The sequence below is a fragment of the Oreochromis niloticus genome, linkage group LG8 (genome assembly GCF_001858045.2).
Source record: "Oreochromis niloticus isolate F11D_XX linkage group LG8, O_niloticus_UMD_NMBU, whole genome shotgun sequence".
In the NCBI taxonomy this organism is placed as follows: domain Eukaryota; kingdom Metazoa; phylum Chordata; class Actinopteri; order Cichliformes; family Cichlidae; genus Oreochromis; species Oreochromis niloticus.
This window is the reverse complement of record NC_031973.2, coordinates 10,523,642-10,538,044: the sequence shown is the minus strand read 5'-3', so window position 1 is coordinate 10,538,044 and position 14,403 is coordinate 10,523,642. Positions and strand designations below refer to the sequence as shown.

At 37.2% G+C, this 14,403-nt stretch overlaps 1 protein-coding gene and 2 non-coding genes across 3 annotated transcripts; all 3 read left to right on the top strand.

The window, feature by feature from the left end:
* Nucleotides 1–8,774: 8,774 nt before the first annotated feature.
* trnai-uau (transfer RNA isoleucine (anticodon UAU)) lies at nt 8,775–8,868 on the top strand. The gene is made up of 2 exons: nt 8,775–8,812; nt 8,833–8,868. It is a non-coding gene; the product is annotated as a tRNA-Ile (tRNA).
* A 1,817-nt stretch (nt 8,869–10,685) lies between these two features.
* Nucleotides 10,686–12,705, top strand: LOC109194392 (ribosyldihydronicotinamide dehydrogenase [quinone]-like). The gene is made up of 6 exons (XM_019362483.2): nt 10,686–10,838; nt 10,989–11,153; nt 11,233–11,363; nt 11,444–11,551; nt 11,627–11,728; nt 11,805–12,705. The coding sequence occupies exons 1-6, from the start codon at nt 10,835–10,837 to the stop codon at nt 12,051–12,053; spliced, it is 759 nt and encodes a 252-aa protein (XP_019218028.1). The 5' UTR covers nt 10,686–10,834; the 3' UTR covers nt 12,054–12,705.
* Nucleotides 12,706–14,082: 1,377 nt separating this feature from the next.
* trnai-uau (transfer RNA isoleucine (anticodon UAU)) lies at nt 14,083–14,176 on the top strand. The gene is made up of 2 exons: nt 14,083–14,120; nt 14,141–14,176. It is a non-coding gene; the product is annotated as a tRNA-Ile (tRNA).
* The last annotated feature ends 227 nt before the right edge of the window (nt 14,177–14,403 follow it).

Below are 14,403 nucleotides of genomic sequence, written 5' to 3'. Positions count from 1 at the left end.
AGTCTCTGTTTTATTTCCTAGTGCTTCAGAGACCTTACTGATTACTTCATTAACAAAATGTGTCCCATTGTCTGATCTTTTCAGAGTGGGGATGCCATATATTGAAATAAAATGGTTGCACAAACATTTTGCTACTGGCATCTGCTTTTTTTACTGGATAGATTTCTGGCTATTTTGAGATCACGTCTATGATCACTAGAGCGTATTTTGAGCCTTGGCATTCATTTAGCTCAATAAAACCTATGTGGATTGTATGAAAAGGATGAGGTGGTGTGCATTATGCGCATTATGTGCATTATGTTTTTGGCAAATCATGCATGTTCCGACAAATTTCTGAAAGTTTATCTACCTCTCCTACCCCCCCTCCTGTTGACAATAATGCTGCTGATATGTGTAGGGACTTTGGTAGTATTGGTTTGCTATTACAGGTCATTAAATTATTTTCTGGCTGTGCTCCACCTTTTAACCACCTCTTTTGTTCTCTAGTTGGTGCGGCTTTCTGTTCGTTTATAAGCACATCAAGTGGTATTTGCATTGAGGAGTCAGACATTAATGTGTCTATAGTTTTTGATTGATTGATTTTATTGATTAGCATTTAAATATCTCAGTGAATACAGAATACAAAATAAAGATTACCACAAAGCAAAAAATCATGAGACAAGGCTAATCAAAGGTATTGGCTGAAGCATTTGCTTATTATGCCAACCCTTTTAACAAAAAATCTTTTGCATGCAGCTCCTGTACACAGGGCTCGAAGCAAAGAATAAAACAAAGCAAAGCAAAAACAAACAAACAAACAAACAAAAAAACTTTCCACCTTAGATAACTACATCAAAGCAAAACAATCAAGAGTTTCAGAATTATTATTTTTGCTCTTTTCATTCTTGATTAATATATTTTTCTAATACTCTATTTTTAAACATGTTTTTAAACAAGGAAAATGAACTACACCTTTTTAAATCACTGTCATAACTATTCCACAGGTTAACTCCTCTAACAGAAACACATCTCTGCTTTATGTTTGTCCTTATCTTGTTTTTTTTAAAGACATCTGTTCCCCTTAAGTCATATTGACTCTCTCTGACTTTAAACAGCTTCTGAATACTGCGGCAAAGCAAGTTATTTTGTGCTTTATACATTATCTGTGCCATTTTATATTCGACTAAATCATAAAATTTTAGGGTATTCAGATTAATAAACAAAATGTTAGTTGGTTCTATATAGTTTGATTGATTTATAATTCTTATAGCTCTTTTTTGTAACTTGAAAATAGGAAGAGTATTTGTTTTATATGCATTACCCCATATCTCCAGACAATAAGTCATATATGGAAGCAGCAGAGAACAATAAAGTGTGTATAATGATTTTTTGTTCAGGACATGCTTTGTTTTGTAGAGAATAGCAATGGTTTTTGACATTTTTGTTGTCACATGATTTATATGAGGCTTCCAGCTCAGCTTATCATCAATTATCACTCCAAGAAATTTATTTTCATACACTCTTTCAATTTCAATTCCATTAACCCTGATTTTAGATACATTTTTCATTTGTTTAGTGCCAAAAATAATCAATTTTGTTTTCTTTATATTTAACGATAACTTATTTACATCAAACCAGTTTTTTAATATATTTAACTCCTTTTCCACTGTAGTCAGAAGCTGTTCTAGGTCTTTACCTGAGCAATACAGAGTGGTATCATCAGCAAACAATACACATTTTAACAGTTTGGAAACACTACATATGTCATTTATATATAATATGAATAATTTAGGGCCCAGCACAGAGCCCTGAGGAACACCACAAGTTACCTTCAACTGCTTAGATTTTACATTATTGATTTCAACATATTGATATCTGTCATCCAGGTAACTTTTCATCCACTTATATGCTATCCCTCTTATGCCATATCTCTCTAGTTTATTCATTAATATAGAATGATCAATTGTATCAAACGCCTTTTGTAAGTCTATAAAAACACCAACAGTATATTCCTTATTATCTATTGCATTAGATATCCCTTCTACAAGTTCCATCACTGCCATCGAAGTGGACCTTTTCACTCTAAAGCCATATTGGTAATCACTTAGGAGATTATGCTTCTCAATATATTTATCAAGTCTATTAACAAATAACTTTTCTAAAATTTTTGAGAACTGTGGGAGTAGTGATATTGGCCTGTAATTGGTAAACTGACATCTCTCTCCGTTTTTATGGATTGGAATAACTTTTGCTATTTTCATTTGTGAGGGAAACACACCAGTTCGAAAGGACAGATTACAAATGTATGCGAAAGGTTGCACTATATATTCTATGATACTCTTAACTAACATCATGTCAATACCAAAACAGTCGGTGGACTTTTTATTTTTAAATGTCTTCACAATGTTAATTATTTCTCTATGAGTTACAGCACCAATAAACATGGAGGACACATTCTGAGTAATATGTTTATTTAGGTCATTATTATTTCTTGACTCTGGAATTTCTTTTGCTAAATTAAAGCCAACATTTACAAAGAAATCATTAAATTCATTTACAATGTCTTTAGTTTTATCAAGCACAATATCTTTATCTTTTTTAAAATAGTCTGGATAATTCTTATTTTTTGAGCCCTTTTTGATTATGCTATTTAATATCCTCCATGTTTCTTGTGTGTTACTTCTATTTTGCTCCAGTAATGTGTGGTAATATTCTTTCTTACTTGTTCTTATAATATTTACTAATCTATTTTTATATAACTTGTACTTTATCTCAGCATCTTTTGTCCTCTGTTTTATGAATCTCTTATATAGATTATTTTTCTTTTTACATGCATCTTCTATCCCCTTTGTGACCCATGGCTTATTTGATCTGTGATGCTTTCTAGCGATTTTCATTAAAGGACAATGTTTTTCATATAGTAAAATTACAGTTGATAGGAATGCATCATATGCACTACTTGAATCTTCATTTGCAAAAACCTCATTCCAATTGTGTTCCTTTAAGTCCACCTGGAGGGCAGCAATGGCTCTTGTTGTTCTATGTCGTATCATATCAAATGTTTGATTCTTTTTTTTAGTTTTAATCCCAAAATAATTTTGAAAAATTGCAAAAACAGGAAGATGATCGCTTATATCAGTTATAAGAAGTCCACCTACTATTTCATGGTCAATTTTATTTGTGAATATATTATCTATCAATGTAGCTGTATCAATTGTTATTCTACTTGGTTTTATAATTACAGGGAAAAGGGAGTTACTATACATTGTATTGATGAAATCTGTTGTTTTCTGATGTCCGTTTGGGTTTAGCAAATCTATATTAAAATCACCACAAATTATTTGCACTTTTTTATCATTTAGGTTGCTAAACATAGCAGCAAGTTTTTCATTGAATGTCTCAAGGCATGATCCTGGTGTCCTATAGATGCAACTTATAATTATATTGCTAGCTTTTTCAACATGGATTTCAATAGTAACACATTCCATTACGTCATCTATGATGCTTGACATACATTCAATCAGACTACATTTCAAAACTTTATCTACATATAAAGCAACACCGCCTCCTTTTTTATTCACCCTGTTCATTGTAAATAATTCGTATCCTTCCAGTCCCATTTCACTAACTTTCTCATTATCGAGCCATGTTTCTGATATTGCAATTATATTAAACTTTTTTAACTTACTTAAACATTCCGTAATTTTAGAAAAATTTTTATACAGGCTTCTACTATTGAAATGTATGACCGACAATGCATTTGCCATTTTAATATTCATATTAAATTGGTCATCTGTATAGTACTCACAAGTACTATTATTGTTATTGTAGAAGTGATTATCTGGGTCAATGTTAGTTTCAGGGTCATGCATGTTGTGCTCTGCATAGTTAAATGTTTTGAAGTTCATCTTCTCAGCGTGTGTGGCAAAATAACCTCCTTGACAGTCCTTCTCATAATCAAAGTCTTCCTCTTCAATATCTCTGAATGGAAACCTATAATCTGTGTCCAAACTTGTCATTTATGTGTTTATGTTGTTGTTTTTTTCCATTGTTTTTGAGCCATAAGGCCAGAAACACTTTCCATACCCATTGTTCATTATCCAATTGTCACTTTTCCAATAGATTCCATAGCAGATTCCTGATTATTTATATTGCTCTAAGTCTTTGAGTTCTCTTATCATCACAACTTTCGCTTCTTCAGGATTGCCATTTAGTCTTATCATTACTTTGCAGTTCCTCGTCCATGTCGCTTGTATCTTATTTTGTTTTCTCAGGCTGCGTGCCTGTCTTGCAATTTCAGCAGTCTTTTTCGTTAAATGTTCATTTAAATACACACCGGTCCCTTTTAGTTTCTTTCCCTGTTTCAGTAACTCAATCTTTGTTTTGCGACTCACAAACCGAAGAATAATTGCTGGCTTTGTTTTACTGTCTTTTCTGGGGAGCGTATAGTTTGTTGTGCTGCTGCTTTTGCTGCTTGATCTGCAAAGTTATTGCCTTTAATGACCTCTGAGCAGCCTTTCTGGTGTGCAGCACATTTACAAAATGCTAACTGTTTTGGCAATATAATTACTTCTAATAGTGGCTTTAGAAGATCTCAAAGTGTTGCACAGCTGAAAAAACATACTGTCTGTCAGTGTATATATTTATATCTTGGCCTGCGTGTGTGAGGATGTCAACGGTTTTGCTTCTACAACTCTATCTGCTGTGGTTACTGCATAGCCTACAATAGCCTAGGCTATTCTTAGACGCTGAACTGTCTACAAAAACATCACTGAAACCAGCTCCAAGTTACTGAATGCTTCTTCCGCTTTCTTCTTTGTAGATGCAACACTACATTTTGACTTAAGGCATTTTAGGCAATTCCTATTTCTCAAAGAATTCATACATCTTACATATTTCAAACTTTTAAGTTAGGAAAAACTTTGCATTGCTTATAGCTCATAGCTCACAGCTCTAAAACTCGTCATTGTTAAATCATGTGCCTAATCATTATGTGTCACTGTGATCCACAAGTATGATCACAAATTTGTTTTCCAAACTTACAAAACAAACAAACAAAAACAAAAACAAATTGCCTATGGCATCAAGGCTTTGCGTTCATATTAATTGAGTGTAAGCTGCATTCTTCATTGCAAGTGTTTATTGCCATAAGGTTTAATTCATGCATCATATCACTGAGTTCTAAGTTCAAACTATCTCTTCTGACCCTTTCCAGAAATAATTTCACATATAACAATTTGAGTATGTGTTGTCTATTCATTCTATTCATAGAGTCTATTCATAGAGTCTATTCATAGAGTTCTGTTTCTCTCTGTGAGCTGTCTTGACACACCACAGGCACACATATATATTTATACATATTTCCTGTTTCTGCAGACTAATCGAACTCTTTTGTTTTTCTTTGTATTCATAGTCTATAAACCCTCTTTAATTCTACTAAATCTTGATCTAAAACCAACACACCTTTATTTCACACACACTTTTTAAATTGAGCTCTTTCAGACATCAGGAATCATCACACACACTGCCTTTTTCTCTCAAACTGCCACTTGTTCACACACTCTACTATGAACCTTTGTAGCGTTATTATTACTTATGTTTTATTATTTTTTGTACAAATCACACCCAATCACTCAAAACCTACTACTCACAGCATTTACACAGTTAAAATCACTCAAAATATGCTTTCATACGAGTATTTCAGACATGCTTTTCAAGATATATAGAGGTCACTCACTGTACATCCACAGTACTGAATTCAAACTCTATTTATACGATTGTAGTGAGCAAAACCAGCATCTCCATGCGTGTCACCGCTCCTCATTAGCTTGGTAGTGTCCACATATTTAATTCAGTTTCTCATTAGTTGTTAGTATAGGTTTGCTCTTCATCCTAACAAAGTCTCATCTAAGATGACAGGTTTACAAGCAGGTCAAGTGTCTCTATGCACCTGATTAGTGTAGTTAATTCCTTATTTTCTTCATCTCATATATCATCATTGTACTGAGTTTGAGCAAACCTTGAGCTTGAATCAGACTACTTTTAACAATCATTCACCTCATATCATAACTGACTGAGGTGCCTCTTCCTACTAATAGTATATCATTATTAATATTATCATTGTATTGTTTTTCCTTTTTTATAACAGCAAGAGTATATTACAATACACTACTTCACTACTTTACTACTAATATACAATAGTATATTAGTTTATATTTTATTATGTATCCATCACGGGTCTGTGTGAATCTGCAGCTTCACACCTTCCCAAGCTGGAGACATTTTCCTTGGCTGAACAATGACACAGCCTTAATATACCTTATGCATACCCCAACCGGTCGCAGCAGATGGCCGCCCCTCCCTGAGCCTGGTTCTGCCGGAGGTTTCTTCCTGTTAAAAGGGAGTTTTTCCTTCCCACTGTCGCCAAAGTGCTTGCTCATAGGGGGTCATATGATTGTTGGGTTTTTCTCTGTATTTATTATTGTGCTATCTACTGTACAATATAAAGCGCCTTGAGGCGACTTTTGTTGTGATTTGGCGCTATATAAATAAAATTGAATTGAATTGAATTGAATCTCTCTTTTTTATTTGATATATTTTGTGTGAATTATCTGGTTTCACGCATTCTATTCATTCAGCTTGGTTGTCTTCCCAATTTTGTTTCATTGTTAATACCAGTTTACAGGTTGTTAACCTTCCTATTATCTCCTATTATCATGCTTATCACTAGATAAGCTTTGCTTTAATTTAAGTTAACCTTAATTTAACCTTTTGTTTATTCCACTTCATTCCACTTTCCATGCTTTAAAATGTTACAACTCTTGTGTATGCTTTGATTTCTTTTTAGCTTCCTTTTCAGTATTTATTTCTGCTTGGAGGGTTTCTTATAATTTAGTTAATGCATTTTCCCTCCCACGTGGGACATTTAGTTTTCTTTGGATTTCTCCATCTATATGCACTAATTTGTCCGGCGCCTGGACATTTCTTTTCTAACCACTGCTCGTCAGCAGTGAGTTACCCATTTTAATCCTCTTATTTTTAATTTTAATACTTTACAACTACACAACTGCGGCACCTTCTCTGGCACGAGAATCGAGAGAGGTAGTTGACACGGCCTTCTACTTTCAAGCTATTCTTGAAAGCGGTGTCAACACGACCTGTTTCTCTCTTTTCACCAGTACTTGGGTGGCCAACAGCAAACAAAACAGTGGAATAGTTCAGCCTCCTTATTGTGCTGTAAAATCAACAAATCAACTTATTCCACCAACAAAAACAAAACAACAACAATACCTTTTCAACGCGTGCTACGTCTTACGGACCAGGTTTATCTAAAATAGCTTCTAGCCCCTTTTTCAGGCGAGCGTTTACTTTTAGGAATGCTACCAGCCCCTCTGGGCGAGCCGAGCCTAGACGTTTTACGCGAGGTGTCTGAGTGTTAATATTCACCTGGTTGCTGATTCACTGCCGGTCTCTCAGGTTTACCTCATCGACCCCCACCGCCGTGGACCACTTATAAGAACGCTGGCCAGAACCCGAATGTCACGTCTCTGGACTTTATATCCTCTACCTAGAGAGGAGCTGTCAACAGACTTCAGCGCGGGCTTCTCACGACGTCAGGGCTCGATGAGGTTTTCCTGTGGGGTCACACAAAAGTGCTGTGTCCCATCCGGCTCGAAGGACCAAGAAATGTCAGGAGTTTTCCTGTTATGCAACTCAGGTCGGAATAAAACGCTCAGACAGGTTTAACGTGTACACGGTCGAGGCTCAGGGAGACTCGCACTGTGCAATAAAAAGAAAGAGTCTTTATTCAGAGAGCACATACAGGAAGAGAGAAAATAGAACTGCAGGCTTCCTGTGTAACTTCCCCATTTAGGAGTCTGCACAGAGTTGCAGAGTTTAAGCTGAATACTGAAAAGAGCAAACACATTTAGATAATGAAACGTACTTTTAAGCATAACATAATAAAAATCCCAAAATCCTAAAAAATCTCTTAACATAGCTTATAAGCCTTAGCTCACATCCTTTGTCTCTGTTATTCCTACAAGCTGTCAGCCTAAAAACATTAGATCCAGTGATGTTTGTTTGGATATGGAAAGTAAGAGAAAACAGAAATTAAATGCCAGTTTACACTTAGTTCTTTAGTTTGACTAAGGAGCTTGGAAAGTAAATACTTTAATTTTCATGAAGGTGTTTCACCTCTCATCTGAGAGGCTTTTTCTGTTTTTAAATCAAATGGTGGAAAATCACAGCTATTTAAACCATAATGAGAGTTGACTCCTCTTTAGTTTGTTCTTTACCTCATGAGAAATGCTCATGACAAAGAAAATCATGTAGGCAGCTGCAACCGATATCAAAAGTATTTACTTCTTTTTTTTCAAAGATAACCACAATTCATTCAGGAGAGAAGATGTCAGTGGCAGGACTAGAAAATGTTTTCCGAAGTAAACCAGTTCATGTGTCCAACCTCTGAGCTTTTCCCTGCCACCTGTTAGTCCTGCAAATCCATCACATGAGAATCTAGCAAGATTTAGCCAATCATGTGCTCCTCCACTACCAAGAACTGTAGAAGCCAATCATCTCCCACTGCACCTACTAGGATTTGACCAATCATTGTTATGACTACCAAGAATGCCGCCAGGATTTGCTCCCCAAATACAGGTAGATCCTGATTGGCATCAATACTGTAATTAAGTCTGTTAAAGTTTATAGTATAAAAACATTGAGAAGTATTGAAATTATTTTTTCCCATACACCTATTGAATGAAGGGAGAAAGGAATAAATGCTGTGTGCATGTGCTCCAGTGGCGCAATCGGTTAGCGCGCGGTACTTATATGACAGTATTGGGCTGAGCAATGCCGAGGTTGTGAGTTCAAGCCTCACCTGGAGCACAAACTTTGAGCTAATGTTTATCTGCCAAGACCAGATAAATACTGAGCACACTAAAAATGCCAAACAATTTTCTAGTCTCTTTAAAAATGAGCAACATGCAAAATAAACATTAAGAAAACCAGAATTATACCTCTGTATGTTTGTCCTGCTAGTTTTGTTTCTGTTTATTTTCAATGGGAGCTGTTAACCATCGAGATAGGGACATTCTTCCAAAGTCAGAGAAATTTGGCTGTGTGTGTATGTGTGTGTACCTTTTATGTCCTTATGTATAGTTTATACCAATGATTCCCACACTGCAGGGCGTAAGGCAAGTCATTGGTTCGCCAAGTTGGGCAACAATCACCATGGGAAAATGATGTCTGTGAAACTGAGATGATTATGATTAGATGAGGTATATATTAATCTTGTGTTTAAACTGGGCTGAAGGTTTAGGTTAATCTCAAGAGTTTCCATACAAAATGAGAAACCTGAGAGAAATTCTTCTTCTACTTCTTTATAGGGTTTATTGGCAGTTGGCTGTGTTGTTCTCATTGTACATGCTACCTTTGGTCTATATTTGACAAATATAACATTTCTTTTCATTTTTATGCTGATGGTATTCAAATCTATTTTTGTCTGACTGACGATACCACGTCTTCACTACGCTGTTTTCTTGATTGTATGAGGGAGATCAAAGGCTGGTTATCGAGTAACTCCCTTTTTCTAAATGAAAAGAAAACAGAAATTATTGTCTTTGATAGCCACATCCCTCGGGGACAATTAGCTGATATATTTGGGCCCTTCGCTACCTCCCTCTTTGATACAGTACGTAACTTAGGTGTGCTTTTGGACAGCTCCTTTAAACAAGTGTCTTCTGTAGTACAGTCTAGCTTTTACCAACTACGACAAATATCTAAGGCTAAGCATTAAATACCACGAATGGATCTTGAAAAACTTACACATACATTTATTACTTCAAGATTAGACTACTGCAACTCCCTTTATCTGGGCCTCCAATCTGCCCTTCTTCATAAACTACAACTTGTCCAAAATGCAGCGGCACGCCTTTTAACTGGTACTAGAAGGTTTGATTCTATTACCCCGATCCTTGCTGACCTACATTGGCTGCCCATGAAATATCGGATTGATTTTAAGATTTTATTGCTTTCATTCAAAATCGTAAATAATATTGCGCCTTGCTATTTAACTGAACTTCTCAGCCTGTAAACTCATAGGAGAGCACTTCGATCATCGAGTCAAATGCTCTTGGTGCAACCTAGGTCCCGGCTGAAAACCAGAGGTGATCGTGCCTTTGCCATTGCTGCACCTAACCTCTGGAACAGTCTTCCAGCTGATATTCGCGCGTCGGAATCTATTCAATCTTTTAAAACAAGATTGAAAACTTATTTATTTGAGCTTGCATTTTAGATTAGTTAGTGATTTATTGGATGTACACTTTGTACTTTTATTGCATTTTTTTGTAATTTTAACCTATTGTGTTAGTGGGTTTTTCCAGTTGATATTTCTGTGTTGATTTTACCTAACTTTTACACGAGGTGTGAAATATTTCTTTTAACATAGTACTCACGGGTTAAGTGGTGCTTTTTTTTGTCTGGAAATGTATTTCTACTCTACTATAGTACCCATATGTAATTAATTTTATTTCATATTTTACTACTGAGAAGCACTTTGGTGTACCTCTGGTCTTTAAATGTGCTATATAAATAAAGTATTGATTGATACTTATTGATTGGCAAACAGCAAAATGGTGCATTACTGCCACCAACTGGTCTGAGAGAAATTACCCCAGTACCAGCTGGCTGACTCATGAGGTTTATTGCTGATTGACAGCACCTGTGTGAAGTAGTGCTTGAAGTGTGTATAAAAGCAGCAGACTGTGTTTTGCTCCAGTATAGACATATTTTTCTGTTGTTATACCAGCTAGACAGAAAACTCACAATTTACTATTGTGCACCAGTTTTGAGAATGGGTAAGAATTTTTCTTCCTAGTAATTGCTAAAACTTGTTTGGCCAAAGCTGATAATCTTTGACAAGAAGAGTGAAAGGTTTCTGTGCTGACTGGAACTTTATCAAAACTTGTATTATTTTTTTTTTTTTAATTTATTTTTTGGCTTTTCAGCCAAGAAGGTGCTGATTGTGTATGCCCATGAGAGCCCTGCCTCTTTCAATGCTGCTGCCAAAGATGCTGCTGTGGCAGCTCTGACTGCTCAAGGCTGCACTGTAGAGGTGTCTGACCTGTACGCCATGAAGTTCAAAGCTGCTGCTACTACTGAGGACATCACTGGTATACAAATATCCTGCAGGTATAGCAATGCTTTGGCTTTGATTGTTCTTCAGATACAAAGACTGGATTTTTGTCACAGGTGGAGTGAAGAATGCTGAGAACTTCTGCTACGCAAAGGAGATCAAACTGGCATCAGAGGAGGGCAGACTTGCAGATGACATCAAAAAAGAGCAGGAGAAGCTCAAGGAGGCAGACCTTGTCATCTTTCAGGTAGTGTCTGACTAGAAATGTCTTTGTGATCGGCTGACAGGTGTCCACATTAAAAATGACCATTAAACCTGTGTTCCCAGTTCCCCATGTACTGGTCATCTGTTCCTGCAATCATGAAGGGGTGGATGGATAGGGTGTTGGGCTTTGCCTACGCACAGGAGAAGCGGTACAGTGAGGGGCTCTTCAAGGTGAGAGCTCCACCAACGTGTGTGTGTTCAGGCTGTGTCCTCTCCCTCTTTGCTCACTCCTTGCTCTCTGTGCAGGGCAAGAAAGCCATGCTGTCCTTCACCACTGACTGTCCTGAATCTGTGTACAGTGACACTGGCATCAATGGTGACATCAATGTCACACTGTGGCCGCTGCAGGTGAGGTCTCACTATAAACAGAGCCAAGCATTAAATGATCTGTCATGTGGTAACAGCTGCTCCTCCCTGTGTGCAGAACGGGATCCTGAACTACTGCGGCTTCCAGGTTTTTGACCCTCAGATCTTCTGGGATCCTGCTACTGGTTCTCCTGAATCTCGCAGGTCCATGCTGGAGGGCTGGCGCACACGACTGCAAACCCTCGGTGGGGAAGTACCTGTGTACTTTGCTCCCTTGGACTACTTTGACAAGGAGAAGGGTTTCCTGCTGAAGCCTGAGGTCAAAGAGAAATATGCCACAGCGGGAAGGCTATGTTCTACATGCTAATGCAAATCCCTATTCTGATAAGAACGTGTGTTTGGGGGGGGGGGGGGCGACCGTACACAAAGGTTGAAAGCAAGCCCAAAAAGACTTACAACAGACTGCTACTGCAGATCAGGTGACTGCAAGCCTCATTGCTCCTCACTGCCTATGCTACAGGCTTTGGCTCGGTTTGGCATGAACGCAGCTTTAAGATCTCGCTTTTAGCAGTATGTGTTCTTTCCGTCCTAGTGGAGTTTACTCTTTACCATTGCCTTTTTGTGAGGTAAAAATGTGTATCGCCACTGTGGGCTCATCCACGATTTTCCTCCTCCTACACATGAACTTAAATCAGCTGACTGTGGTGCGAGTGCACAGGAAGAGTAAAGCATGTGTAATATTTAAAGATTTTGTTTTTCCTTTTCCAATATTTGTTCTGAAGGCTTTTCAGCATTTCTATTCACCTGGCATGCAAATAACTGAAAAACCTTTAGGATCTAATGACACTACTGTTTATTTAATTTAGTATAACAGTGTTACTACTTCTTCATCACTGCACAAACTAAGATCATTACAGGAACATGTTGCATTGTCAAGCGTTACACCTAATGCTGAACATCTGTAAGTCATATATTACTGAGCACTGGTTAAATAAAAACATTTGCAACACAATAGAAAACATGTCCTAAGTACGTCAGTTCATGGTTCTAACCTCTGAGCTGCTCCCTGCCACCGGTTAGTCAAGCAAATCCATCATGTGAGAGCCAATAGCTTTACTTATCTACCAAATTCAAGAGTTATCCAATCATGTGCTCCTCCACTACCAAGAACTGTAGAAGCCAATCACCTCTCGCTGCACCTACCAGGATTTGACCAATCATTGTTATGGCTAGCAAGTACGCTGCAAGGATTTGCTCCCCAAATATAGTGAGATCCAGATTGGCATCACTACTGTAATTAAGTCTGTCAAAGTTTATAGTCTAAAAACATTGAGAAGTATTGAAACGATGGGCTTTTCCTGCAGTGGCAGCAAGCTAACTGTACTGAAGGCTAATCAACATTTATGTCGTTAACTTAGCTACTTTTTAAAAAGTAGGAGCCAAGGAAGTCAGAATAGCAAATTTAAATGCATGAAAGTTGATCAAATAGTACAGTTAACTGCTTCTAAAACATTACTGGGAAATAGTATAACAGAGAGGCAAATTTTATTTGAGGCAAAGCACATTTATATGAAAAGAAGTAGACACAGACTTCATGAAAACTGCAGTTTTCATTCATTTAATTTAGTTTTGCTAAATGGAAGTTCATGATATTGCGGTAGAATACAGGGATACAGAGTCTTTATTGCCACATGGTTCAATTCTTTATCCATTAGTTCCATATCTATTAGGTAAAATACACAAAACTACGAAAATTAAAGAATAAAAGTGAAATATGAAAAAAGGGAAACAGAAATGATCTGAAACAAATGTGTACTGACTGAAAAAAAAAAACATTTGTAACATAGATGTATAGAAAAAAAGACTGATTTCCCACATATATTAATGGATGCTGTAACAACCCTTATTGTATTATAGCACCACTAAAGGGGGTGCCCTACTATTGTAGTAGTTGGGGGAGTCCCCTAGTGGGTGTGGGAGTATAGCGGTGGCCGTTACATGCTGCTCGCGTCGCTGTTCAGAGAAACCTTGTAACGGGCTGGCGCCGGCGACTACCGATCCCGCACGTGTATGTATAGACAGAGTAGAGACGTGGAGACCTGGCTTGTATGGTCTTATGTTCAAATAAAGGTCTGTTGTTCGATTTAACTGACTGGCTCCGAGTTGTCCGGCTAACCTCCACACCACATGCCCGCTGGACCTGCTAGCCACTACTTCTTCGCCAGACTGCGGTTACAATGCATCTATCGATTAATCCTATATATAGTCATAGACTACAAGCATGAGATTTGTTGAAATATAATAGAGTGTAAAGCGTTTGTTCTATAAGTGACTGACCCCCCTCCCCCTTAGATCAGTTGAGTGAACTGAGAAAGGAATAAAGGCTTTGCACATGTGCTCTAGTCGCGCAATCGGTTAGCGCGCGGTACTTATATGACAGTATTGGGCTGAGCAATGCCGAGGTTGTGAGTTCAAGCCTCACCTGGAGCAGAGACTTGAGCTAATATTTAACTTCTGAGAACAGATAAATGCCAAGCCAACATTTGAAGATACTTTGAAAGCATCATAAAAAATGAGCAACATTCAAAATAAAGGTTAACAAACTCAGAATTATATCTTTCTTCTGCTACTTTTTTGTCAACCAATAGTTTTTCCTTCAAGGTCAAAGAATTTTGGCTGTTTGTGTGTGTATGTGTGTGTACCTTTTATGTCCTTAT

What these genes read in the sequence shown, in the direction of transcription:
- LOC109194392 (XM_019362483.2), top strand. An exon ending in CAGACCTTGTCATCTTTCAG is followed by an intron (nt 11,364 to 11,443) that starts GTAGTGTCTGAC and finishes CTGTGTTCCCAG; the next exon opens with TTCCCCATGTACTGGTCATC. An exon ending in ACAGTGAGGGGCTCTTCAAG is followed by an intron (nt 11,552 to 11,626) that starts GTGAGAGCTCCA and finishes CTCTCTGTGCAG; the next exon opens with GGCAAGAAAGCCATGCTGTC.